Source organism: Panthera pardus, unplaced genomic scaffold (assembly GCF_024362965.1).
Source record: "Panthera pardus isolate Hobbes unplaced genomic scaffold, ASM2436296v1 HiC_scaffold_7, whole genome shotgun sequence".
In the NCBI taxonomy this organism is placed as follows: Eukaryota; Metazoa; Chordata; class Mammalia; order Carnivora; family Felidae; genus Panthera; species Panthera pardus.
In genome coordinates, this window is record NW_026527002.1 from 74,979,216 (window position 1) to 75,007,065 (window position 27,850).

The 27,850-nt window shown below is 49.8% G+C and overlaps 1 protein-coding gene across 6 annotated transcripts in view; it reads right to left on the minus strand.

Annotated features, from left to right (window-relative positions):
- ZFAT (zinc finger and AT-hook domain containing) overlaps nucleotides 1-27,850 on the minus strand; it is a 286,033-nt gene that overhangs the window by 88,573 nt on the left and 169,610 nt on the right. For 4 of the 6 annotated variants that reach the window (XM_019459783.2, XM_053896205.1, XM_019459789.2 and 1 more), the window contains 6 exons: nucleotides 23,896-25,364; nucleotides 22,892-23,124; nucleotides 5,540-5,656; nucleotides 5,251-5,338; nucleotides 2,709-2,858; nucleotides 755-928 (listed from right to left, as the gene is read on the minus strand). In XM_019459783.2, the coding sequence (XP_019315328.1) occupies nucleotides 755-928; nucleotides 2,709-2,858; nucleotides 5,251-5,338; nucleotides 5,540-5,656; nucleotides 22,892-23,124; nucleotides 23,896-25,364 (2,231 nt within the window). The remainder of the gene's footprint in view (nucleotides 1-754; nucleotides 929-2,708; nucleotides 2,859-5,250; nucleotides 5,339-5,539; nucleotides 5,657-22,891; nucleotides 23,125-23,895; nucleotides 25,365-27,850) is intronic. The other 2 variants (XM_019459785.2, XM_019459784.2) reach the window with 1 other exon arrangement.

The following is a 27,850-nucleotide window of genomic DNA, read 5'->3' on the forward strand; positions in this document are numbered from 1 at the left end:
GAAAGTAGAAATCCACTGAAGTGTACTTCACCAAGGTCAGATTTGCCCAAGCAATGTGTGTATTTTAGACTGAGCCCCACTTTGGGGCTGAATATCAACCCCTGCGGTGGCTTAGCTGATATGCGTCCACTTGAGTGTGAACCAAGTGGACCAGGTGTGATCAGGTCGAGTGTGATCGTGAGCGTGGCTGCCACTCGAGGTCCTCAGGCTCTGGTGGGGGTGGAGGGCTGAAGAAGGTTCCAACTTTGAGATCAAGGCCTCCCGAGGGTGCCTTGTTCCCTGAAGCAGCATCCCCTCTGGCCCTATGTATACACACGAGTGTGCGCACGCACACACACACACACACACACACACACACACACACACACAGGGTTCAGCAAGCACTGGTGGAGGTCAGGCAAGCCTCCGACACTGAACACAGGGAAAATGAGGAAGCAGGTGAGTTCTGTCCCCTCTCTCCCAGGACTGAAATTCTACAAGACACAGCTCTGTCTCGCCTGTAGGCAACACATCCACAGTTTCTGCTGAACTTGGAATGTCAGCTTCAAACCACACTTTTGGGTTTTTGTGGGTTTTTTTGAGAGAGAGAGAGAGCACATGATGCCAGACACGGGGCCCCATCCCACTGACCGTAAGATCACGGCCAGAGCCGAAATCAACAGTCAGGCGTCTAACCCACTGAGCCACCCAGGCGCCCCTCAAACCACACTTTCAAGAGGGAAACAAACACTATGGTACAGAGTCCTGGACTCACCGTCAGCAGTGTGAAGGAGCTTGTGACTCTTCAACGTCCCTTTTGATTTGAATTTCTTGCCACACATGTCACACAGGTGGGTTTTCTCAGTGCTGTGACGGTTCATGTGAGCCTTGAGGTTACTCTTGCTGCGAGTTGCATACTCGCACAAAGAACATTTGAAGGGTTTCACACCTACCAGAGGAGGGGAAAAAAACACACAGAATCACACACACACACACACACCCCTATCTGCACCCGTGTGTGCATCCCAAGGATACATGTGCACATCCACTTTGAACAAGGCAGTGCACCTGCCTGTCCCTGAACATGGCGCACACCTGCCTCGCCGTGCTCCTCCATGCTGTTCCTTCGGCCCGCCACGCCCTTCCTCCCGGCTCTGCCAGGGCTCCCCTGGGCGGTCTCCTCTGGCCCACCCAAGCGAATGTCCTGGACCCCTCTGCTAGCTGTACTGCTACAGTGCATCACAAGCCGTTCACACTGCCGCTCCCCGCGGTCTGGGAACCCCTTGAGGGCACGGACCCCGGGCAGTCCCTGCAGCACACGTTCACTCAATCCAACGGGACTGAGGCGAGCTGACAAAAATTCAAGGAAACAAGGGTCTGTGTGCAAAACCCAACGTGCTCGGGCACCTAGGATCAGATGTGAAAGCACGTTTTCATACACCCAACAGAACCCTGACATCAGCTGGTGTTGGGCTAATGGCCTGGACTGTGGGGTATCCTGGCTGCTCTCCCTTCACTCAGCAAACACCTGCTGAGGACCTGCTCCGTATTGAGCGCGGGGTTGGGGGGGGGGGTGTTCTCTGAAGCGGAGAAGCCCCTGCCCCTGCGGCCTCTGTCCGGGGGGGAATGTAAAGTGAAAAAGGCTGCGACACCTGGTGCCACGGGCATGGGGAGAGGGACACTGTTCCCGACACCGAGTGCAGGGGGAACCTGCCACGCTGCACGCCCGGCAGGTTCAGCTCCTGTCTGCGAGGCCTGAGGCTTGGCAGTGGAGGAAACTGAGGCTTCAGGGAGGCTGCAAGGTGTGCCCAGGGCACAGAGCTGGGGTGCACCCGTGCTGGTAAACAAACGCACCTCCCCCACCGCGGCTTTGACCTCAGCTCCTTCTGCCTGGCGTGGGCCCTGCTGCATTGCTGACCAACCCAACCGCCTCTCCCTTCCTGACAGCACTTCCCCCGAGGCCTGAGAGCAGGTGCTTCTGGCCACGCCGTAGAAACTCTTCATCCTCTGTCCTCCCCAGGAGCCCTCTTGTTTTCCTGCCCGCAGCTTCCCAGTTTCCTAACTCACAGGCGGGACCTCTGCAAACATCTGGAAGGGCTCCCCCTGCCCCCACCACCGAGCCTCACCCCCAGGAGAGCCGCGTCCCTACGGCGGGAGGCAAAGTAGGTGGCCCACTGTCTCTGGCAGTCTCCCGACCTCCAATTGCCCAAAGCCCCAGAGTGTGCTCCCTGTTCCTCCCCTCTTAGGCAAGCACCCCGAAAGCACAGCCTGTGTTCCTCCCGCCTCCTGGATTCTTCCTCCACGATGCTGGGACCAGACGACGTTCTGCTGTCCTCTTCGCCTTTGCTCATTTGTCCAACACCAACACTTCCTCAGCACCTACCGAGCCAGTGCACCACGGCCGCCACCAGTCACCTCCGTGACTGAGACAGTGCTGTTCCTGTCCTCCTGAAGCCCACTGCCTAGTGCAGGGGTCATGCGGATTTATTTCGCTGCAATCCCAACGAAAGCTACAAAGAATTGCACGCCTCTGCTCACTGCACTTGCCACTGAACAGGCAGTGACTGAAATCACGGAGCTCAGCTGGCTGCTGCACACGTTTCTGGGTAAGTGGAAGGAAGTCTAACTGCAGGGCGCATGGCGACACGGCTTCCCCCTAAAGCGCTCCCGCGTGAAGCTCAGAAGCAGGACATTGAAAGGATGCTCCATCCTGAGAGATGAGTACTCACCTTCGTGAGCCCAAATATGACGCTGAAGGTCTGAGCCGTTCTTCATGAAATAGAAATCACAATACGGGCACTTCATGGCTCTCTTTCCAATCAGCCCTTTCAGCTGAACCCTCCTCCCGAGAACCTCGGAAATAGTGCTCATGGAGACCTCTAGATGAAAAGCAGGGTGATCATCAGAAGCCAAAGGAGATCGGCTCATGAAAGATGGACGTGAACCTCGTGACGGTGCCCGAACCCCAGCACTAACGTGACAAATCCAGATGTGCCCCATGGAGTCCAGCAATAGAATTTCGGCCTAAAAGTTAAACCAGAATCTACAAGTCTCAGATCTAAATATCTGTGAGCATAAAACGTGAGGGACAGAGAAACAATGCCACAAGGCACCGTCACACAAATGCAGGAAGTGAAATCATCTACAGGAGAAGTGACCCGGTCCCTCCAACAAATTGATGTCACGGGAACAAAAGTGGGCTGGGGTGTCCCACAGAATACAAGACACTCAAGTGACGTGACAACTAAAAACAAAATGCCTGAGTCTTGATTCAAACAATCTTCAGTGGACTCGGGAAATTTTAAATGAACTAATGGTAGGTAATGATAAGGAATTACCATTAATTCTGTTTGTTTTGCCTGATTTTACTTTTGTTTTTATTTCAATTCTAGTTGGCTAGGGGCGCCTGGGTGGCTCAGTCGGTTGAGCGTCCGACTTCGCCTCAGGTCATGATCTCACAGTCCGTGACTTCGAGCCCCGCGTCGGGCCCTGTGCTGACAGCTCAGAGCCTGGAGCCTGCTTTGGATTCTGTGTCTCCCTCTCTCTGCCCCTAACCCAACTCTCATTCTGTCTCTCTCTCAAAAATAAACGTTAAAAAAAAAAAATGTTAAGAAAGATTCTAGTTGGCTAACATACAGGGTAAAATTGGTTTCAGATTTAGAATGTAACACATAGCACCCAGTGCTCCTCATAACAAGTCTGTTTTAATGGCGACCCAGTGGTTGTGTTTAGAAGACGCCCTTACTTGCTACAGATGCATCCTAAGTTCTTTTACGGGGAAATGGCATGCGTGTGGGATGAACTTGAAGATATTCTAGGACAAAAGTCTGGAGGGTCAGTACAGGAAACAAATCTGATAAACGGCACGCGGGTGCAGAGGCCAGGCTGTTACGGATCCTTGGGGTCCCTCCTGTTACCCTGTTTTGTAGACATTTGAAGTTTCACCCAAAGAGAAAGAACAGCTCACACACGTTCATGAGCAAAGGTTGGGCGGTTTAAATGAGCATCCCCAGCTCACACCGGACACGGGTGACACGGGACACAGGCCGACACGGGGAGGGCAGGACGAGGCCACCAGGACACCACAGGTGAAGGCCTCAGGGCTCCATCTGCTCCCGGACAGAACGTGAGAGTTCATGAACTCTGTGATCTCTCTACTTTTCCCCATTATCATCGGTAATCAGGCAGTCGGTGCCCGAAGACAAGAGCGGACACAAAACAAAGAGAAAAGGGACACGGACGCAGGGGAAGTGCACCGGCTTACCTGTCCCTCACTTCTGCCACACACAGCACCCATGTTAGCACCTATGTCTGTGCCCCTGGGCCTGCCCGTGTGACACCCAGATCTGGGGATGGGCCTTAACGGTGGCAGCCCTACCCCAAGGCTCTCACGGGGTGGCAAGGAGGTGGCAATGACCTGAACACAGGGGTCAGCGTCCCCAGCCGGGGAGCCCTCACATCCTCCCCAAGGAAGAACACAGAGAACACACGGGAATTAACGGGGCAGAATGGAGGAAATGTGTCCCAGTTGGCGAGAACAGAAGTGTGGCAGGCATGAGTGGCCAGGTGGCTCGTGCTCACACCTCTAAGTGGCTAAGGAAACCAGTGTGGGGAGACCCAGGGTGACAGTCACCCCGACTCGCCAAGGCTCCTCAGCCTGGGAGTGCACACCCTTCATAAACCACCCTGTTGGGGAACAAGCTTTTCACGGGGGCCAGGCACCGGCTTCCAGGGAGTGGAGTCTAGGTCAGACCTGCATTGTAAGTGACCCATCTGAAGGCATTCAAGGTGCACATGAAAAGGGGGGAGGGAGATGACAGTGTGGGGAGAGTATCTGAAGGCCAGATGAAAGGATAAAATGAAGTAAATGGTTATAAATTCCCAACCTTAAATAAAGGTAATCGTATGCCTTAAATTTACTCATACCTCCGTCCCTCTCTATTTCCATTTAGTGCAGTCGACATGTAGTGCTGTGTTTTAAAATAAACACAAGCATTTTAGGGGTGCCTGGGTGGCTCAGTCAGTTAGGGGTCCAACTTGGGCTCAGGTCACGATCTCACGGTTCATGAGCTCAAGGCCCGTGTTTGGCTCCACGAAGCGAGGAGCGTGAACCTCGGATCCTGGTTCCCCTTCCCCTCTACCCCTCCCCCGCTCAGCACTTTCTCAAAAATAAATTAAAAACGCATTAAAAATAAATGAATGAATAAACAAATAAGTGAATGAAACATAAGCATTTTAAAGTTAATTTCCTCTCCAAATGCATAACCTTACCAGGATGGTTGGTCTTGATATGCGACTTGATCAATCGATCTTCTGAAAAAGACTTTTCACACACAGGACAAGAATAACTCCTTTTGTCCTTAACAGAAAGAGAGCACAGTCAATTAAGCGTCCCACTTAAACCTCGGCTCCGTGGAACGTCCACCACCACCGTCACCACCACCGCCACCACGGCCAGACCACAGTGCACCTTTGCAAACGTGTGACATGCCCCTGCACCTGGCCCTCACAGCCCGGGAACAGTAGCGGCTCCGCGTCAGAAGGGAGGGACGGGGCTTACAGACGAGGGTCCGGTGAAGGTGGCCGGGCCAGCAGAGGGCAGGGCTTGGCCTCGAGGTCTACCACGCAGACCGGCGCTGCTCCGCGACCCAATGCGTATTATGTCCTCCAATGCTCTCTGCGTGGTGTGGGGGGGTTTCACAGAGTTATTTTACCGGGACTCACAACCACTTTCAGCGGATAGGCATTACTGAGCTCACACTGCAGATGAAGAAACCGAGGCCCAGAGGGATGAGCCCCGAGTCTGAGAGGAAGAGCGGGCGTCTGAACCGGAATGCACACAGGCCCGCCCGGGCCGCTCCTGCTACTCCCCAGGCCGCGTCCCACGGAGGTTCATGCTCCTCGCTTCGTGGATCCAGCTCCCACGAAAGGAGAAACGCTTGTGAATGATCAGGCTCTAGCTCTGCTCATCTGCCTTTTCCCTCGGCTCACTATTGGGCTAGTTCACGGGCCAACCGTCCCCAGAGGGTGGGTGTTAGGGGTTAAACCGTGTCTCCTGCAAAATCCACGTAGTGAAGTCCTAACCCCCCAGTACTTCGGAATGAAACCTCATTTGGAAAGAGGGTCACTGCAGCTGTAACTAGCTAAGAAGAAGTCATCAGGGCGGACCGCAATCCAACGGGTCTGGTGTTTGGACAGGGACCTGCACACAGGGGGATCCCACGTGGAGATGAAGGCAGAAATCCAGGTGGCGAGTCTACAAGCCAAGAAACGACGAAGATTGCTGGCGAAACGCTGGAAGCTCAGAGGGAGGCAGAGAACAGACTCTCGCTCATGGCCCTCAGGAGGAAGTAACCTCGCTGACACCTTGATCTTGGAACGCTAGCCTCCAGAACTGCGCGACCAGAAACATCGGGTGTTTATGCCACTCGGTGGTACAGGGGCTCGAGGGACGAGCGCCAGGGGTAAGCTGAGGAAGGGAAAGGTCGGCCTCTGGACTCCACCTGCTCTGCAGGGGCTCCAGACAGGTGGGAGAGGCGGCCAGACAACAGAGAGCCATGTGTACGGGTCTCACTCGTGCTCCCACCCTCGACGCGCCTGTCAGGAAAGACAACCAAGTGAGGCTGCACACGAATCACTCAGAGAAACGCCCGCAAAAACCCACAAGAAGCTTCAGAAGCGTGACCTGTGTGAACAAACTTCACAAGCCTGCAAGAACCGCAGGAGCCGTGACGGCAAGGATAGTTCCGGAAGGTGTTCCCAGTCCGCGCTCACTTGCATTTACAGAATGAACCCCCACCATTTGTTGGGCACCTGCTAGGAGCTCGGCATCGAACCAAGTGCTCTCATGTCTTAGTAAACGAACACAACCCTCAGAGCCACCCAGAAACGCAGTCAACTCAGACTAATAACAGCAGCAGCGACAGCGACCATTTCTTCCGAACTTCCTCGTCCAGAGTGCTGTGTGTCACATACCACGACCGACGGGGCATTTAGAGCCGCCCAAGGCCACACCCCCCGGAGGGCAGAGATGGGCGTCCAAGGCAGACCCCTGTAGTCCCGAGTTCCTGCTCCTATAAGACAGTGACCAAGAGCACAGACTCAGGACTCACAGACCCCGAGCTCAAATCCTGCTTTCGCCACTTAGCTCGGGAACCCTGGGCAAGTGACTTAACCGTCCGCGCCTTGGTTTCCTCATTTGTAAAATGGCAATAAAAACCGCCTGTTGCTAGGAGGAAAAATGAAATTACAAACACATAAAGCAGACTCGCAACTTCTAGTCCAGCACGGGAGAGGCTAGAAGTTTCTACTCCATCCTAACAGTAGATGAATACGCTGAGAAAGGAACAACCCTTCTTAACCCTTAAGACACGTGAGGTCACAGGGGCAAGCCAGGGCCCCCCAACCTGAAGAGAAGGCAGAGAATCACAACTTACTGGAGCAAAATCCCACAGGCACACACCCCCCAGAAAACCGGGACCAGAGTAGGGCAACCGAGACTGGAATTGATAAGCTGCTGGAAATTCACCATGGCCAAGTAGGAGAGTTCAGCATTCCAGGGGCACCCGCTTTTGTGAGTTTTACCCCTAGGGCCTCCACCCTGTACTCACAGTGAGCATCAGAGAAAAACCCATCCTTCTGGCAGGGAGAAGGGAAAAGGAACCATTCTGAAACACGCTGGAGCATTCTATCCTTGACAACACCTGCCCCCCAGAGGAAACCAGTTCACCAGAGCCTAGCTTGCCGGGGTATTATCGGAGACTAAGCTACCTGGAGGAGGAGAAGTACCCAATTCCAGCCCCCTACAGCCTTCCACACGGGAGAAAGGACAGACCCGAACCCGGCCCACTTTAGCCATCGTTACCCACCTAAGGGAGTTGGAAAAAAAAAAAAAAAAAAAATGAGGAAGACTGGTGAAGTTCATGTCCATAGGCGGAGGCTCCTGAGAGACTGAGCCCTAATCACAGGGTTACAGAATGATTCTCCTCCCCCACACCTTACCAATACATTACTAAACGCCTATTTACGGCAAGTCCTTGTACCCAGTACATCCTGTCCAGCTATGAAGGAAGAATAATATTACAAGACTCACGAAAAGGCAAAAAGCAGAGTTTGAAGAGACAGAGCAAGCATCAAAAGCAGATTCAGATACGGCAAGGATTTGGGGATTATGAGACCAAGCATTTAAAACAACTTGAATGTGCACACTAAGAGTAAGAGCTGTACTGGACAAAGCAGACGGCACGTAAAGGAGAGGGGCAATGGAAGCAGAGGCGAAAATTCTCAGAACCAACAAAGAGAGGCTAGAGATCAAAACCACTGTGGCCGAAATGAAGAAAGCCTTTGATGGGCATGTTAGACTGGATACAGCTCAATCTCGGAGTCTAAGGATATCTCAAAAGAAGCCTCTAAAACTGAAAAGCAAGGGGAGCCTGGGTGGCTCAGGTCGGTTAAGCGTCCGACTTCAGCTCAGGTCATGATCTCGCAGTCTGTGGGTTCGAGCCCCGCGTCGGGCTCTGTGCTGACAGCTCAGAGCCCGGAGTCTGCTTCAGATTCTGTGTTTCCCTTTCTCTCTGCTCCTCCCCCGCTTGCTTGCTTGCTCACTCTTCTCTCTCAAAAATAAATAAATATAAAAAAGAATTTTTAAACTGAAAAGCAAGCAGAAAGATTGATGAACACAGAACAGAGTATCAAAGGGACGTGTATGTAGTAGGAACATGAGAAGAAAGAGATAAAGAAAATGAAGAAATACCTACACCAATAATGATTGAGAACTTCTCTAATATGATGTCAAACACCAAGCCACAGATCCCAAAAACTCAGAGAACATCCAGTAAGAATAATACCAAATAAACTACACCCATCATTTTCAAACTACAGAAAACCAAAGATAAAAGAAAAAATACTGAAAGAAGCCAGAGGTAAAAAATAAAACCAAACAAAAAAACACCTTACCTATAGAGGAACAAAGATAAGAATTGCACCCGACTTCTCAGAAACTACACAAGCAAGAAGAGAATGGAGTGAAATGTTTACATAAAGGAAAAAACACCAACTCAGAATTCTGTACCCTGCAAAACTACCCTTCAAACATGAAGGAGGGGCACCTGGGTGGCTAACTGTTTAAATGTCTGACTCTTGATTTTGGCTCAGGTCATGATCTAAGAGTTGTGAGATCAAACCCCTCATCATGTCAGTGCAAAGCCCGCTTAAGATTCTCTCTCTCCCCTTCTTCCCTCTGCCTCTCCCAAGCTCACCCATGTGTGCTCTGTCTTGCTCTCTCTCTCTCTCAAAAAAAAAAAAAAAAAGAAAGAAAGAAAAGGGGAAAAAATATGAAGGAAAATACTTTCTCAGACAAACAAAATTGAAGGAATTTGTTACCACTAAGACCTGTCTTACAAGAAATATTAAAGCAACATAAAGTTAAAAAAAAAAAAGCAAACAAAGAGGAAAAAGTCAAAAGTTGATCTTCATAAAGAGCACTAGAGAAGGAAGAAGTGAAGGTAAAATAAAAGCTCTTATTTATCTTAATCTTCATTGATCTAACATAAAGTTTGTTCAAAATAATGACTGCAACAATGTATTCAATACACATATATATGCTTATATATAAGTGAATAAATACCGGCAATGATACACAGGGTATGAAGAAGGAATTAGGATTATTTTGTTACTACAAGATACTGACACTATCCACAGTGTAGAACAGTGCTATCTGAAAGCTAACTTGGATTCTACGTAAATGTATGCTGCAAGTTCTAGGGTAAACACTAGCAAAAGTTAAAAAAAAAAAAATTGTAAGTGATAAGCTAAGAAAGGAAAGAAAATGAAACCATATGAAATGCCCAGTTAAAACTACAAAAGGCAGAAAAGAACAAGAGTAGAAGACAAGAAACAGAAAACAAGGGCAACAAACAGAAAACAGTAACAAATATGGTAACTATTAATTCAACTGTATCAGGGGCGCCTGGGTGGCGCAGTCAGTTAAGCGTCCGACTTCAGCCAGGTCACGATCTCGCGGTCTGTGAGTTCGAGCCCCGCGTCAGGCTCTGGGCTGATGGCTCGGAGCCTGGAGCCTGTTTCCGATTCTGTGTCTCCCTCTCTCTCTGCCCCTCCCCCGTTCATGCTCCGTTCATGCTCTGTCTCTCTCTGTCCCAAAAATAAATAAAAAACGTTGAAAAAAAAATTTAATAATTCAACTGTATCAATAATCACTTTGGACATCAATGATCTAAACTGCACCAATTAAGAGATTACCAAACTGGGGTGCCTGGGTGGCTCAGTCGGTTAAGCGTCCGACTTCGGCTCAGGTCATGATCTCATGGTTCGTGGGTTTGAGCCCCGCATCGGGCTCTGTGCTGACAGCTCAGAGCCTGGAGCCTGCTTTGGATTCTGTGTCTCCCTCTCTCTCTGTTTTTCCTCTGCTCGTTCTCTGTCTGTCTCTCAAAAATAAATAAACGTTAAAAAAAATTAAAAAAAAAAAAAAGAGATTACCAAACTGGATCAAAAAACAAGATTCAACTATATGTTGGCTCTACGAAGCCCACCTTAAATTTAAAGACACATACAGATTAAAAGAAAATAGACGGAGAAAGATATACCATGCTAACACTCATCAAAAGAAACGGGAAGTAGCTTGCTAATTTAAGGGAGAACAGACTTCAGAGATGGTTATCAGTGATGAAAAGGGGCATTACCTAATGTTGAAGGAATCAATTCTCTAAGAAGACATAATCATCCTTAACATGCGCGCATCTAACAACAGAGTCAAAAAGCATGAGGCAAAAAATGGTAGGATGGCAAAAGGAGAAATAAACAAATCTACTGTCTTAGCTGGAGACTTCAACACCCCTCTCTCAGAAACGGACAGAGCCAGCAGGCAGAAAGTCAGCGCGGACATGGCTGAACTCAACAACACAGTTGAATTCAATCAATCAACTGGGTAAACTGACGTCCATAGACTACTTTATTTAACAACAGCAGAATACACGTTCTTCTCAAGGTCACATAGAACGTTCACCAAAACAGACCACATTCCAGACCATAAAACAGCCCTCAACAAATTCAAAAGAACAGAAACCATAGAGTGTTTGCTCACAATGGGTTAAACTAGTAATCAATAAAGAAAGATAGCTAAGACTATATCAAAATACATACATATTAAATAATATAGTTTTCATAATGAGTTAAAGAAGGAATCACAAGAAAAAATTTTTTTGATATTTTAAACTAAATAAAAATGAAAACACAACTTCTCAAAATATATGGAAAGCAATGAAAGCTGTACTTGGAGGGAAATCTATATAGCACTGAATGTATAATATTAGAAAAGAAGATCTAAAATCAATCATTTAAACTTCCACCTTAGGAAAGTAGAAAAGATGAGTAACTTAAACCCAGGTTAAGTAAGCATAAGAGAAAAATATGAAAAATTAGAGCAGAAACCAATTAAATTAAAAACAGGAAATCAATAGAGAAAAATCAACAAGACCAAAAGTTGGTTCTTTGAAAAGATCAATAAAATCATTAAGCCTCTAGCCAGTCTAACTAGGCAAAAGGGAGGGCAGAAGCCACTAACATCAGAAATGAAAAAGAGGACATACTACAGATCCCATGAACATTACAAAGGTAGTAAAGGGATACCATAAACAATTTTATGCCCACAAATTTGACAACCTAGATGAAACAAACCAATTCCTTAAAAGACACAATCTGCCAAAATTCATGCCAAAAGAAATAATAATAGGCCTATCTCTACTGAAGAAACTGAATCAATAATTAATAATTTTCCAACAGAAAAAGCATCAAGACTAGATGTGTCTACCAAACACATAAGGCACAAATTATACCAATTCTCTACAATCTCTTTTAGAAAACAGAAGCAGAGGAATTACTTCCTAGCTCATTCTATGAGGCCAGCATTACCCTAATAGCAAAAATAGACAAAAAACATTGTAAGAAAAGTAAATTACAGACCAATATCTCTCATGAACAGAGAGGCAAAAATCCTCACCAAACCTTAGCACATCAAACCCAACAATGTATAATAAGATCTGTATACCCCAAATGGGATGGGGAGCCTGGGTAGCTCAGTCAGTTAAGCATGTGACTCTCTGATTTCAGCTCAGGTCATGATCTCATAGTTTATGAGTTCAAGCCTCACATCAGGCTCTGCACTGACAGCATAGAGCCTGCCTGGGATTCTCTCTCTTCCTCTCTCTCTGCCCCTCCCCTGCTCATGCTCTCCCTCATTCTCTCTCAAAATAAGTAAACTTTAAAAACAACAACAAAAGAACTATACACCACAACCAAGTGGGATTTATCCCTGGTAGGCAAGGCTGACTCAACATTCTAAAATCAAATAATATCTATCACACCAACAGGCTAAGAAATAAAAATCACATGCTCATATCAACAGTAGCAGAAAAAGAATTTCATAAAATGCAACACCCATTCATGACAAACAATCTCAGTAAACTAGGAAGAGGGAGGAACTTCCTCAACTTTAGACAAAGATTATCTACAAAACACTTACAGCTAACATCATACTTAATAGTGAGTGGAACTGGATGTTTTCCCACTATGATTAGATTAGATTAAGGCAAGAATGTCATCTCCCAATACTCCTTTCAACACTGTACTGAAGTCCTAGCTAAAGCAATAAGGCAAGAAAAGGAAATAAAGACATACACATCAGGAAAAAAGAGACAAAACTGTCTTTGTTTGCAGATGACATAATCATCTATGTAGAAAGTCTGGAAGAATAGATTAAAAAAAAAAAAAAAAAAAAAAAACTCCTGGAACTAATAAGCAATCATTACAGCAAGGTTACAAGATAAAAAGTTAATGCACAAAAGTCAATTGCTATCCTATATATCAGCAATGAATAAGTGGAATCTGGAATTAAAAATGATACCATTTATATGAGCACCACGCACAACTGAAATGCTTAGGTATAAATGTAACAAAATATGTACAAGATCTATATGAGAAAAACTACAAAATGCTGATGAAAGAAATCAAAGAAAAAAAAGTAGAAAGCTATCCCATGTTCATGGACAGGAAGACTCGATATGGTTAAGATGTCAGTTCTTCAAAACTGGATCTATATATAGAGTCAATGCAACCCCAACCAAAATCCCAGCAAGTTATTCTATGGTTATGGAAAAATTGCCTGTAAAGCTTATACAGAGAGGCAAAAACAAAAACAGGATAGCCAACACAATATTGGAGGAGAAAAACAAAGCTGGAAGATTGACACTACTCAACTTCATGATTTATCATAAAGCAACAATGATGAAGACAGTGTGGCACTGGTAAAAAAAAATAGACAGCAGATCAGTGAAAGAGAATAGAGCCCAGTCAACTGATCTTTGACACAGCAGCAAATACTATACAAGTGAGCAAGGACAGTTTTCTCAACAAATGATGCTAGAACAACTGGACAGCCAAAATGACAGACACACATCTTACAGTCTTCCACAAATATTAACTCGTTGTGGATCACAGACCTAAATGTAAAACACAAAACTATAAAACTCCTAGAATGCATACAAGCAAAGCTAGTTGGGGGCGCCTGGGTGCCTGGGTGACTCAGGTCATGATCTCACAGTTTGTGAGTTCAAGCCCCATGTCAGACTCTGTGCTGACAGCTCAGAGCCTGGAGCCTGCTTCGGATTCTGTGTCTCCCTCTCTCTCTGCCCCTCCCCTGCTCACACTCTGTGTCTCTCTGTCTCTCAATAACAAATAAACATTAAAAAAAAATTTTTTTAAAGAAAAAAAAAAAAGAAAACCTAGATGGCCTTGAATATGATAACGACTTGTTAGATACAACAAAAGGCCCAATCCATGAAAGACTGAATCGATAAACTGGGCTTCATTAAAATTAAATTTTCTGCTCTATGAAAGATGGTGTCAAGAGAAGAAAAAAAAAAGTCACAGAATGAGAGAAGATATTTGCCAAAGATATATCTAATAAAGGACTCTTAGCCAAAATATGCAAAGAACTCTTCAAAGTCAACAATAAAAAAAAAATTTTAAACAAGCCAAAGACCTAGACAGCTCACCAAAGTAAGTAAATGAGAAGACGCTCCACATCATATGTCATCAGGAAACGCAAATTAAAGCAAGAATGAGATACTACTATAGACCTGTTAGAATGGCCCAAATCCATAATACTGACAAACAGATACACTGTGGCACAACCAAACAATGGAATATACTCAGGACTAAAAAGAAATGAGCCTTCACGCCATGAAAAGATGGGGAAGAAACTTACATGCGTGTAACTAAGTGAAAGAAGGCAGTGTGAAAGGCCACATGCTATAGGATTCCAACTGTACGACATTCTGGAAAAAGAACGATGCAGAAAGTAAAAGGGTCCACAGTGGCCAGAATGCAGGGGGAAGGGAGGGATGAACAGGCGGGCAAGGAGAATTTTAGGTCAGTGAAACTACTCTGCATGGTGGACGCACGTCATGATCCATTTGTCCAAACCCTCCGAACGTACAGCACCAAGAGGGAGCCTTAATGTAATTAACTCCAGACTCTGGGTGTGACTAGTGTGTCAATGCCCGTTCACTGATTACAACAAAGGTACCACCGTGGTGTGGGATGTCAGTCGTGGGGAAGGTAGTGCACGTTTGGGGACAGAGAAATCTCTGCACTTTCCGCTCAATTTGCAGTGAACCTAAAACTGTTCTAAACAATAAAGTTTGAGACAACACACATAGAGTGCTTAGAACAGAGCCTGGCCTATGGTGAGCACTCAACAAATCTGAAAGACTCCGCTGCTGTGGCTGCCGCATTGCTATCAATGCAACTCAGCCTCAGACACCAGACTTTCTTGGGGGCTAATGCAGCCTGGGAGTCTCCAAGAGGGAACTGAGCCAGCACCCTCCCAAATTCCTTTGTGGTTTAGTTGCTGCCGTTGCGGAACCTCTCCTGAGGGTGGTGCTCCCCAGAGCATACTCAGGAGAAGGGTATTTAAAAACAAAAACAAAACCTAATAAAGTCCCCCTGAACCACCAAAAGGTCTGGATGCACTTCCCACAAAACACCTGGGTTCCAAGCAATGTCTGCCAAGCTCAGGGGTCCCAGGGGTCCGGGCAGCTCCAAGGAAGCTGCCCTGAGCTTTGCACGCAGCCAATGCCACAGACTTCCACGCAGGCTACATCGTGGGCTCAGGGCTGCTCGGGATGTTTCTGTCGCTGTCCTCCTCTGCCCTTGACCCTTCCAGGTCACTCCATCACTCCCTGGGTCTGCACACGGGAACTCGTGCTCACAGACCGTTTGGAAAGATGCCACTGGGCCTGGTGCACGTCCTGGAGGAGGCCTGTCAGCTGCCCCCGGTGCCCTCATCAGCAGAGATGATGGAGGAGTTCAGAAGGGCTTTGAAGGAGTTTACAGTGATCTCCCCTGAGTCCTTGCTATTTGATTTTTTTTTCTTTTAATCTCTGATAGTCTGAAAGCAATTTATCTTAGAGCTTATCAGGGCCCCTCATTTCTTGATGTCTTTGAAGATTGTCAGAAGGACACAGGCGGTGGGAAAGGGTGCTGGGAGGAGGGCGCACTCTTAGGACTCATTTATTTCTTTTTTCGACCTCAGTTCCGTGCCGGAGATGAAAACCCAAACTGACACAGCAAACTTAAAAAGAGCGGTTGTTAAAAGAGTTCCCGGCAGAGGCGGAGAGGGAGAGGCCCGTGCGGTAATAATGACGGTCAAGGAGCCCAGACCTCGGAGTTTGTTTGCTCTGGTGGAAACGGCCTTCAAAGCAACACAGGACCCTTTGAAAGAAGAAAGGCATCAGCTAGAGTCTGTGGCCACAGTGTGGGGCACAGGAGTAGCCCCAGGGCTTGGGCGTAGGCTCAGGCCCTGGCTCTCTGCCTGGGTGAACCTCACCTTGGTCAACAGCTCTGCAGCAGGTGCCCTGGCCCCCAGAGCAACTGGGCAGTTCTCAAGTCTGAAACTAGCAGTGGGTGGAGAACAGCAAACCTGCCCCTGCCACCAAGGGAATTCACTATCGCATCATTACCACTCCTATAAAATATCTGACATCAGGACGCCTGGGTGGTTCGGTCGGTTACGTGCCCGACTTGATTTCGGCTCAGGTCACGATCTCAGGGTTTGCGGGTCGAGCCCTACTTGGGATTCTCTCTTTCTCTTTCCCTCTCTCAAAATAAATAAATAGGCTTTTAAAAAAGAACAAAAACTAAAATAAAATATTTGATATCAAGTTCAAAAAATAAGGTGGGAGACTGCACTCTGACCAATTTCTCAGGAATAAAAGGCTATGGTTATGGGATCTGCTGTCCTCCATGGACTCACTCGTTCATTCCTCAGACGTTCCAAGGGCCCCTGTTACGTGCCAGGCATTGCGCGGAGGACAGAGGTGTGAGGCACTGGCCCTGGCCTCAAGGGGCCCGTGAGCCACTGGGAACTGCCAACACACAGAGGCAGAAGGTATGACGAAGGCAGAAAAGGTGACCCATTTCTGAAGGCAGAAATGGGGACTGATTTGAACAAGCTAGATAAAAGCCCCAAACGTGCTCCATTTAGAGGTTCGACTCCAGGATCATCCTGTCCGCTGAAAGCAGTTCTGTTGTGTCAGGCCATGCCCTCCAATTCTGCACACTGGCCTTGCTCACGGAAGCTGCATTTTCCGCCCAGGAAGCTCTGCCAGCCCTAGGTCCCCAGGGCTGCGGATAAATGCCCAAACACGGCGACACAGAAACAAACGGTCTGCGATCACAGAGGAAAAGTCCATCTGGCTCCCGGCCCTTGGAAAAGGAAAACCTCATGTCCAATCGCTTTAGTTCAATAATATTTTCCTCCACTAAAAAAAAAAAAAAAAAAAAAAAAAAAAAAAAATGACAAATCCATTTATTTCCAGAAAGATCCAGAGGGTGGGTTCCTCTACTTTCTCTGTGTTTTCTTGACAAGATATTATTTTACTTTACCTCCAGCAAGTACATGCAAGATGTTTTAAATATGTGTACCCTCGTAGCCAAAAACAGACCAAGCGCTTTTCAAAGACCGGGCAAGCGCTAATTTCAAACATGTGCCAAGAGACCACCACGCCCTGGATGGATGGACGGAGGCGTCCTCCACCGGCCCAATACTACCGCTCTCCTCCTCCTGCTAACTGAGAAGGACGAGCTAGCTCAGACCCGCCTCTCCCCTGGACACCTGGACCTGTGCCGCGGCCCTCACATCCGTCATCCCCGAGTCCCCACAGCAAGCCTGGAGCGCTTCGCAGAAGCGAACTCTCAGAGAAGTTCGGAAGCGAAGCCACAGCCTTGCGAGGGGCGGAGTCATCACGTGACACCAAAACGTGCCCGTTCCCAAGGGCGGGCGGGCTTGTGGCTGCCACGGCGCCCTCAGATCGGCTGGATACCTGTGAGGTATTCTTGGAGAGCGCCCAAGCTGGAGATAAAGGGAAAAGACTGACATATCCTGAGCAGTCACCATCTGCTCCGTTTCCTGCCATTTCAATCGTGTCCATCAGGAGGGACTGAAGGCGCAGATTCCCAGGTCCCCCTCAATTTACAGAGGGGGCAAGAGCCCGGCGACCTGTCACCCCATGTGATTCTGATTCAGGGTGTCATGAGTTACATCAGCTGGGTCAGCAACTTACCAACTGCTTTCCTGGGACCCACAGGGGCCACCCGTTTGGCAACGTCACACACGCTGACACGTAAACACACTGAGACGTGGAAACAAAGGCCTCAGGAAACAAAACTTAACCCTGGGTCAGGGTGAGTAAGACTGGTGGTTTCTATTTTATTCTACCGAACTTCATTCTTAAGATATGCTCACAAGTTGTGCTCAACTTACTAGTTGAAATCCATTGATTTCACAACTATCCAAATGGACCATGACCTAGGGACTGAAAAAACTGACCTGAGTGTTCTACATATATATACTTTTTCAAGTTTATTTATTTTGAGAGAGAGAGAGAGAGCCATGGGAGGGGCAGAGAGAGAGGGAAAGAGAGAGAGTGAGAATCCCAAGCAGGCTCTACACTGTCATAGTACAGAGACTATGCGGGGATTGAACTCACAAACTGTGAGATTGTGACCTGTGCTGAAATCAAGAGCCACCCAGCACCCCTACATATATTTTCTAATTTATTCGCCACAACCCCAAAGGGCAGGAGAAGGTACCTAATTTTCGTGTTACAGCTGAAAAAGCAGAGGCTCGGCAAACGCCCAAGATCACAGGGGTGGAGACGAGGTCTGAGCTACAGCACGTCACAACCCAAAGCCCGTGGCACTTCATCACCGCGGGGTTCTCCTAAGTCTCCCCTGCACAAAGTCTGCACAGTGCTGTAAAAAGTGGGCTTGCTCCGGCAGCATCATTAACTGCCTCCCCTGACTGGCTCTCCACACGACCTGGATGCCAATACATCCTGGACGCTAAGTCACACCATCTGGTTGCTCAAGAGAAGGAGGGTCTGCAAGGAGAGACTATATTACATGCAGTCACACCTTCTGATCATTGGGTGCATCATCAGCTAAGAAATGGTGGAGAGTAGGGGCGCCCGGGTGGCTCAGTTGGCTGAGCGTTCGACTTCGGCTCAGGTCATGATCTCGCGGTTCGTGGGCTCGACCCCGCGTCGGGCTCTGAGCTGTCAGTTCGGAGCCTGCAGCCTGCTTCGGATTCTGTGTCTCCCTCTCTCTCTGCCCCTCCCCCACTCTCACTCTGTCTCTGTCTTTCGAAAAATGAATAAACATTAAAAAAAATGAAAAAAGAAAAAAAAGAAATGGTGGAGAGCCACAGAAATAGGAACTCAGCCAAATTATCCCAGACTCCTATTACAACTGGGATGGACCTGGATGGAGGCCCATTGGGGGGGCAGGGGGTCAATCTGAAATCTCCTTAATTTTGCACCGCATGGGAATCTGTGTTGAAAACGCGTAAGTGTTGGGTCAAATGCAAAAGCCCAACCAGACTCTTGACACACCTGGCCCATCTCCCTGGGTCACAGGTAAGGGAACCAAGCCCCAGGCCGAGGTGAGGTCACACAACACCACTCTCCCAACTCAGGTAGACCCTTCCCTGACCAGAGTCCTTGGCTCGGCACCTTTACATCACGAAGCTCACTTGTGCTACCTTGTGGGACCCTCACCGCGACCCTGAGAAAGCACGTATGTTTATATATATACAAAGTGCCAGCCAGGCCGAGCCACAGACATCGAAAGCAGATTAGTGGCTGCCTAGGGCTTGGGGAGGGCAAGGAAGCAGTGCAAGCTAATGGAAGATCTCCCCACCAGGGCAACGTTGGCCTCATTACAGAAATAATTTACAGGCTCAAAAGACAAATGGTGTCTAAAATCAAGATACCGGAGCCCGTTTTCATACATGATGCCATCTGACTACATCGGCAATATAGTCCCAGTGATTCACGGGAAACGCTGTCAATATCCTGGTGGGAATACAGAAGGTTTCCCCTTGTGTGCTGCCTCTCTGCTTGCCTCTCTCGTGGCCAAAGCCTACTCATCAAACTCGGAACCCCTCCTCCGGGCAGCCCTCTACCTCGGCCGGGACCTCTCTGGGGCGGAGTGGGAGGAGGAGGGCGCTCTGTGTTCGCCTCACTTCCCTCCCTCATTGCCATACCGCCATTACTGTCCCCTTGCTTGTCCTCCCGTGCAACAAAGAGCACCTTGAAGACAGACCCCGGGTCTCACTCACATCCGAAGCCCCAACGCCTGGCACGCAGACTGCGGCGCCTCTGACCTGTGTCGCGAGCTTCAGAGCAGCAGTAGCACATTTACCTTCAGAAGTGTCTCAAATGGGAGCTCCCATGAGGCTTAGTTGGTCAAGCATCTGGCTCTTGATTTCAGCTCAGGTCATCATCTCACGGTTCGTGGGATCGAGCCCCGTGTCTGGCTCTGTGCTGACAGCGTGGAGCCTGCTTAGGATTCTCTCTCCCCCTTCTCTCTCTGCCCCACCCTTGCTCGCACACTCTCTCTCTAAACAAATAAACATTTTTTAAAAAGCGTCTCAAATGGAAGAACTGCAAATATTGGGGGGGAGGGAATAGATCAAACAACAACGTCTAAGAAAACACGAGTGTTCATGAGAATCACGAGAACACCCTGTTTTTATAAGGTCAACAGAGCCACACTCCCTTACTCCCGCTCCTCTCTTGCAGTAACGTTCAGGGACGTTTCGTTGTTGTGGCACAAGACACAGCACGGATAGTATCAACACAGCCCCCGCTCTGATGGGACAAAGTGTACCCCCACCACGTCCCTTCCAACAGTGTGCAAGTGTCCCAGAGGCCCCTCAGAAGGACGTGGCTGCCGTTCATGACCCACCATGCAGCGTGGGCAGTGACAGGAGCGTGGCTCACAGATAAGCACGCAGGCCTGAGCTCCGCCCACCCTGACGGCCAGCGTGATGGGGGGCAAGCTACCGAATGATCTCACAGAGAGGGCTCCTGATCCGCCCCGGGGAGGAAATAATCCCACCTCCCGGAAGAGGTATGAGAGTAAAGATTCGAGGGTCCAGACCACAGGACGAAACAGAAACTGTTCCTTCCCTTCTTCAGCACCCACTTCCCTAGCTGCCTCAGGTGTCCACAGTAGGGAGAGAAGCCTCTCAGAAGGAAGAGTTGCAACCACAGGGAGTTGGAAAGAGAAGCTTCTCTAAGTGCTGGATTATCAAGATAAAGGAAAGCATGTGAAATTGGGGCTTAAGATCTCAGGACATGTTCCCGACATGGCCCTGCTGACCCTGAGGACCAGGGATGTGGCCAGAAGGCTGAGTACCAGCATCCAGAGGCAAGAAAAGCCTGGGCTGGACCTGGGTCCCTCTGACACACGCGACAGGCAAGGAAAATGGGTACAGGATAAACAGGCGGCCGCACACACTGCCGAGCTCTTTCCCAGCCTCCTCCTCGGGGTCGACCTTCAGCCTCCATTTCAAAGTCTCTCAGGGCAGAACAACAAGACCCAACATGGTAATTACAGTAAGTAATAGCAATTGTTAATAGTCAACGGCACAAGGTGCTTACTCCTCCTCAGGCATTGTTCTAAAACGTTTACGCATGTTCTCTCACTTCACCTTCCCCTGAGGATGGGTAAACCGAGGCATGGGGCAGTTACATGACTCATCCTGAAGTCGGATGCACGGTAAATGGGGGAGCCAGAGTTTAAAACACACGGTCTGGTTCCTGGTCTTCACTGCTACCCTCCAAGGCTGCCCCAGCACCCTGTCCTCACGTCGCCCTCACTCAGCTCCTGGCTTCATGTGCGTTTCTAGCAAAGTCATAGCCATGATTTCTGCCACCCCGGTTTTCTCCACCCTAAGATGGTACAGGAATCAACACCAATCTAACAGCTCTTCTGGAAGGAAACAGAAGGGTGTGCCTTCATGCGCTATCCAGAAAGAGGGACAGAGAACATGTGCTAAGAGGTCCCAGGTCACATGTAGTAGCAAGCACACAGTCGACAGCACAATCGCTGCTCCGGGTTCTTGCTCCAGAACTTTCCAGGTTATCCTCCCAGTAACCCTAGGAGATCTATCTACACACACAAACACATGCGTACATCTGTGCTCTGCCATTTGCAGGCATGTGTAATACACGCACGTATACACGTGCGTATGTGTGAGTTTAACACGTGCAGTCTGTGCATGTACGTGTATACACACGTGTGCGTGTATAAAATGGACATACACTGGGGCGCCCAGGTGGCTCAGTCGGTTAAGCATCCGACTTCAGCTCAGGTCATGATCTCGCGGTCCGTGAGTTCGAGCCCCACGTCGGGCTCTGTGCTGACAGCTCGGAGCCTGGAGCCTGCTTCGGATTCTGTGTGTCTCTCTCTCTCTGCCCCTCCCCACCTCGCACTCTGCCCCTCTCTGTCTCTCAAAAATGGATAAACATTAAAAAAATTATTTTTTAAATGGACATATACTTCTTCATAGATATTTTATACAGAAAGGCTACCAAATCTCAGAAAGGACAAGTGACTTGTCCCAACACCCACAGCCGGTGCGAGTGCTGGAGGCAGTATCAGAACCCGGGCATCTAACCCTAAAGCATGGGCTCTGACCCACCCACTATACCTACAGCACCCTGACTTCACCCTTAGTGACCAACTGCTACAGCATGGGTGATCTTTGTGCCAGAACAGAGTGGAAGCAGGCCCAGCTTCTGAAGCCTCCTTCTGAGCCCAGCCGTCTGTGATATAAAAAGGAAAGCCATTAACGCAGAACCACGCCTGGGGCCAGCTGTGCCTCCTTTATCACGTGAACAAGGCTCAAACCACGCTCGGGTGTCAGCCCCTTGAGTTACATGAGAATTTGCAAAACTAAACAGTCATTCATTGTGTTACGTCACTTTCCACCGAAGAATTAAACACACTTCACCATTATGAATACGGACAGCATCTTGGCTTAAACGATCGCCTTTCTGTTTTTAAATAAGAGCGCTTCACAGACAATCCCTCACAGAGAGTCGACAACAAGTAACACAAGAGGACACCAGCGTCATCGACATTTACCGCGCTCTCCCCGTGAACCAGACACTGCCCCCCGCCCCGCGGGCACCACGGCATGTAACCTCTCAACGGCCAGGGGCAGCTCTTCCTACTGCCACTTCTGTTGCTGATGATTCCTTACGATGTCACTTAAGAAAGCCTTGCTTTCGTTCCACGCTGTAGATCTTCCTTCCAGAGGTTTTCTCTGATGCTGAACAGTGGGCCCAGAAAGCAAATCTGTTCCGCCTCATCATTTTGCAACGTATCTGAGACTCTGCCTGTGGAGGGGGTCCCGGGGCGAAGCCTCCTGGGAAGGACGCTCGCGTGCAGGGCTCACGGGGAAGCGGGGCACCTTCCCATGCGCACAAAGGTTAGAAAGCAGTGGGCAGCGGGGGCAGACAAGCTGCTGCCCGGGCTTACTACTTACCAGTTCTGTGTGAACTTTAAGATGTGCCTGCAGCTTGTATTTATCTGGAGTTGAGTAGTTGCAGCCATCGGTGGGACACTTCAGCAGGACGTTACTGTGTTTCTGAATAACGTGGCGTTTAAGGCAGTTTTTGGTGATGGAGGAATAATGGCACTGGGAGCAGTGATACAGGTGCTCCCGGGTGTGGGTGCGCACGTGCATGTCAAAGTGCACTTGGTACCAAAAAAGTTTGCCTAAAAAAATATCGTCACGTGAGAACAAGGAAGCTTCTTTCAGACTGGATTTGATTTTTCTCATTATTACTTTTTTACTACTCTATTTGTCTCCCTCTCCGGCTTGTCCGGGTCACCCTTCACGCTTTCCTCACTTCTGCCCGGAAATGGCTTTTTAGAGGCGGGAGGCTGTGAACTTTACGGGTGCTACGCTGTTTGCGTGACATCAGAGCTAGGACAGGAGGAAACAAGTGTTTCCTGAGGACCAATCACAGCACCACATGCTGCTGGGCACTTGCCTGAATCAGGGTCTCTGACCCCTGCCGACACCTGGGCCAGAGCTGGGCTCTCCCACCACCCGCGCTGCCAGCTCTCGGGGAGCCTCAGGGGCCCTGCCTGCACGGACGGCTGCGAGGGCTCCAATCGGGGCTCTCCACAAGGAGCTGCAGGGAGAACAGGGCCACGACTCAAGCTACACTTTGAACCTGTCACGTGCCAGAAGAACCATTCTTCTTGGCTCAAGTTCCGGCAGCAGCCGTGAGAGAGACCACTGCGTGTGCCTGCCCCAGCCAGCGCGGCCACCTCCACAAATACGCCACACGCTAGACTGTGACACAGGTGGCCGCCTCCTACTGTCTACAAATGATGAAGCACAGCTCGTTGACGAGTGGTTCTTTGCAAAGAGACACGAGCTCAAACCAAACACGAGGTGACCCAAAGCAGGCTGGGGACGGGCGGGGCTGTAGGGAACGAGCGCTCAGCCGGCTGCTTGCCCAGCGCCGCCCTCCTTACCGCAGTATTCACACTCCAGGTCCCCGTACACCTTCCGGATCCTCTCGCACAAGCCGGTGTTCATCCTTCTCTTCTGTAAGCCATCCAGGATCTTCATGAACGCACTGATGCCGGCCCGGTGCTCGGAGGCCGGGCTGCAAGAGTCAGGCTGGGGCAGGGCCACGTCCCCTCCACCTGCTACCGGAGGAAGGTCCGAGGCCTCGCCTGGGTTTGACCTGAGACACCTACTAGGATCTGGTCCCTCGGACGGGAGGGCAGCCATTTTCTGCCCTGCCTCTGGGGGGCTCTCGGCCCCCCGCGCGGCCAGGTTCGCTCCCGCACTTCCGGCCTTGGATGGCAGTGATGGGACTTCTTCACCCTGAGTCTGGGAGGAGGCTCCGCGCCGGGCGTCCAAGGTCTCCCCGGGGGCGGTGCGAGCCTCCGCAGAGGAGGGATCATTTTTCAGTAAAAACTCCTCGGAGACCACCGCCTGCGAAGGAAGGTCCGAGGAGTCCGCGGCAGCTTCCAGCCCGCAGGGTGGCAGGGCGGCCCCCTGGGCCTGGGGGACGGCCAAGTGCGTGGGCGGGGCGGGCTCCTGCGCCGCGGCCTCCGGCTCCTTCCCGGCCCCCTCGTCGGCCCCCTCGTCTGGCCCAGCGTCTGCGGGGCAGGCCGCCCCCTTGGGCGCATTCACGCCCGGGAACACAAACTCCTCCTCCTCCGCCAGCTGCGCCTGGCCCCCCAGCGCTTCCTGCTGGATGTCCCCGCCCGGCTCCAGGAGGCAGAAGCTCTGGTTGATGGAGCTGGTGAAGAGCCCGCCCTCCTGCGCCGCCCCGTGCGCCTCCCTGATGTGCGAGCGCAGCCGGATGGAGCTGACGAACTTCTTGAGGCACAGCGCGCACACGTACACAAACGGGTGCTTCCGCACGTGCAGCTCCAGCGCCTGGTACTTGGTGGCCCCGTGGCCGCACAGCTCGCAGGCGAAGGGCCACTTGTCCCCGTGCACCAGCATGTGGCGGTCGCGGTCCAGCTCGTTCTTGAACTTGCGCTCGCAGATGTGGCAGTCGTACAGCAGCTGCCGCTTGCCCTCCCTGGTGAGCAGGCAGAGCTCCTCGAGGGCCTCCTGCACCTTCCGGTCCTGCGGGTCGTGCGCGTGACGGACGTGCTTGATGAGGTTCTTGACGTCGGAGTACTTCTTCTTGCAGAAGCGGCAGTGCTGCTTGACCTTCTTGTGCACGCGCTCCACGTGCACCTTCAGGTGCCCTTTGCTCAGGCAGGTGAAGGCGCAGTAGTCGCAGGCGAACTTCTCGCCCGTGTGCTTGCGCAGGTGCACGTTCAGGTTGGCCTTGATGGCGCTGGCGTAGCTGCACTGGGGGCACTGGTACGGCTTCTCGTTGGTGTGGATCCTCAGGTGCGCCTGCAGCGAGTGCTTGAACTTGAACACCTTGTTGCAGTACTCGCAGGTGAAGATCTTGAGCTGGGTGGGCCCTAGCCTGGAAACAGACGACAGCACCGTTACCCTTGGAGACGCCGCACCTCCCTAAGGACCGTGAACTCCTTCTTGGGAACCGAACGCCAAAGGCTCAAAGTGACCCAAACGGCCCTGAGGCTGGATGGAGGCATTCATTCGGCAACAAGCGGGACCGACCGGAGGGCCGAGTATGGACCAGGCGCGTACAGAGACTGGAGCTCACGGTCTGGGGGAGGGGAGACAGGTGAGCACATGCTTGCACGACAGTGGGGCAAGTGTCCATGGGAACATGTGCGGGGGGCCGGGGTGGGGGGGGGGGGAGGAGAGAGAAAGAGACATCTAACCTGGATTCAGGTAGTTGGGAAACTTGCTAAACAGGAGATGTCTGAGTTGAGGCTTGCAGAACGAGAAGAGGGAGGCAAGAGGAGAAAGAGGGAAGAGGGATGTGTCACTCACAACGTACACAACAACCAGCTGTGCTCCAAAGCTGACCTGTACGTCTTCTGGCTACATGACCCGTCATCAACGGAACAAGCTCCATCGGCTCCATGAGACCAGATACAATCTGCTTGGGTTTGTCCACCAGCTTCAACAAGCCAGACTTGCTTGTTCATTCAACCAGCTCGTCCCTTGCTGCCACCCGTCGGTGAAAGACCCGCGTCCCTACGTCCTCCCGGGGCAAGTGAACGGGCCTATCTGACTGGTCACCTGGACCTCATGAGCCGAGCTCCAACTTTCCCCTTCTGGCAAGGACGGTCTGCCCGTGAACAGCAAGTGGTACAGTGAGTGCTTAGCTAGGTGGGCATGCGTGGGCCTGGCCAGGAGCGGTCAAGGACTGCAGGTGAGGCAGTCAGGTGCCCAGGAACGGGAAGCCCCGTGCTGATGAGCACCACACCGTGTCCCCCGCAACTCCATCAGTAACAGAGCTGATGCTCCAGTCTCCATCGCCCTCCTCCTTTACCACGGCTAATTTAGAGCTGAGACGGGGAAAAGAGGGCTACTGTTCAACTGCCGTTTATTAACCTCATGAATAATTTATTAATGCTTGTCACTTATGAATACCTGCCAGTGTGTTTCAAGCGCTGTGTCAGATTTTGTGTGTGTGATGGAGAATAAAAGCATGGTCTGCCTCGTGGATCCTTTCTCTTTCAATATGGCCATGTGTATGAGATGGTAATAACAGCTAATAATCACTAAGGATGTGTGAACTGCCCAACCCGACACTAACTATATTTATTTCTAGCCTCGTTACACCCGTTTTGCAGATGACAAAACTGAGTCTGTGCCCAAGCTCATACAGTTAGTAAGCGGTGACGCCAGGATTTGACCCCAAGCAGACTGTCTGCCTCTAGAGCCTGCGTGCTCCTCCTCTTCCTCTATGATGCCAGCAAACACCACATACACCAGTCCCCCTCCCCAATGTAATTGTATACACAGAGAAAGTCCCCTGTACGGGACTTCCAGTGCCGTTGGAATAGCCCCGCCTTGTTTCTGAAGTCAGTGAATGATGGCCACTAAAGTACTATAGCATGCACCAGGGACAGGAATTGACAGATGACACACGGGCAGGTGAGGCTTCCTCTCCTCTGTACCTATACTCCCGCTGGACAGTATGTCGAGGTTGTCCATGAAGGTCCTCACAAACACTGATAATCTCACTCAGTGCTCTTGACCAGAGCCCATTAAGCTGTATCCACTAGAACTGCAAAGTCTGTATATATGGAACTACCCATTCAACTATGCTTGATCAACATAGGCTGCCTTGTCTTTAAATTAAAAATACTTAAATCGATTGTAGTTCATAAACACCAGAGGGTACAATTCACATAATGTAATTAAAATATTCAAATTTGAAAGTTAGCACTCTGCCTGCATGCTAAACCCAAGGCTAATGTCAGGAAACTAATTTGGATCTTTCTCAAATGACAAAGAAATCCAGAAGGTGATAGATTTTATTGGTATAAACAACACTGGAGAAAGAAACCCAAGATTCAAAACGTTAATTAAATAAACAAATCACAGTACTTTCTCCTCTAACGCAAGATCTAAATGGTCTTAGGAGAATCTTTGGCTCTGCCTTTTTTTTTTTTTTTGTATTATTACACAGAAACCTGATAAAGCCCTCCGTGCCCTGTTTCCTGCCAAGGGGAATGAATCTGATGAAGATTCCAAGGAGCCTACGTCAGACTCCCAAGCGCAAGCCTTACTCACTAGGACCGTGAACTGACACACAGGGCCGCAGTGTCCATATGACTGTTTTTAAATTACTTCACTCCAAATGTTCCCCATGCTGGGAGAGAAGCACTCTTACCAGTGCATTTTAGAAAGTTATTCACTTCCGGGAATCAATTAAAGGAAAGAATACAAAAGGTACTCGAACAAAGGTGCTCACAGTGAAAAGCTGCTTGAAGGTCCCAACATAGGGAACTAGTTTGTTAGCACATCTGTTTTTTTCATTCATTCATTCATTCATTCACTCATTCATTCATTCAAAACAAGTATTCCAGG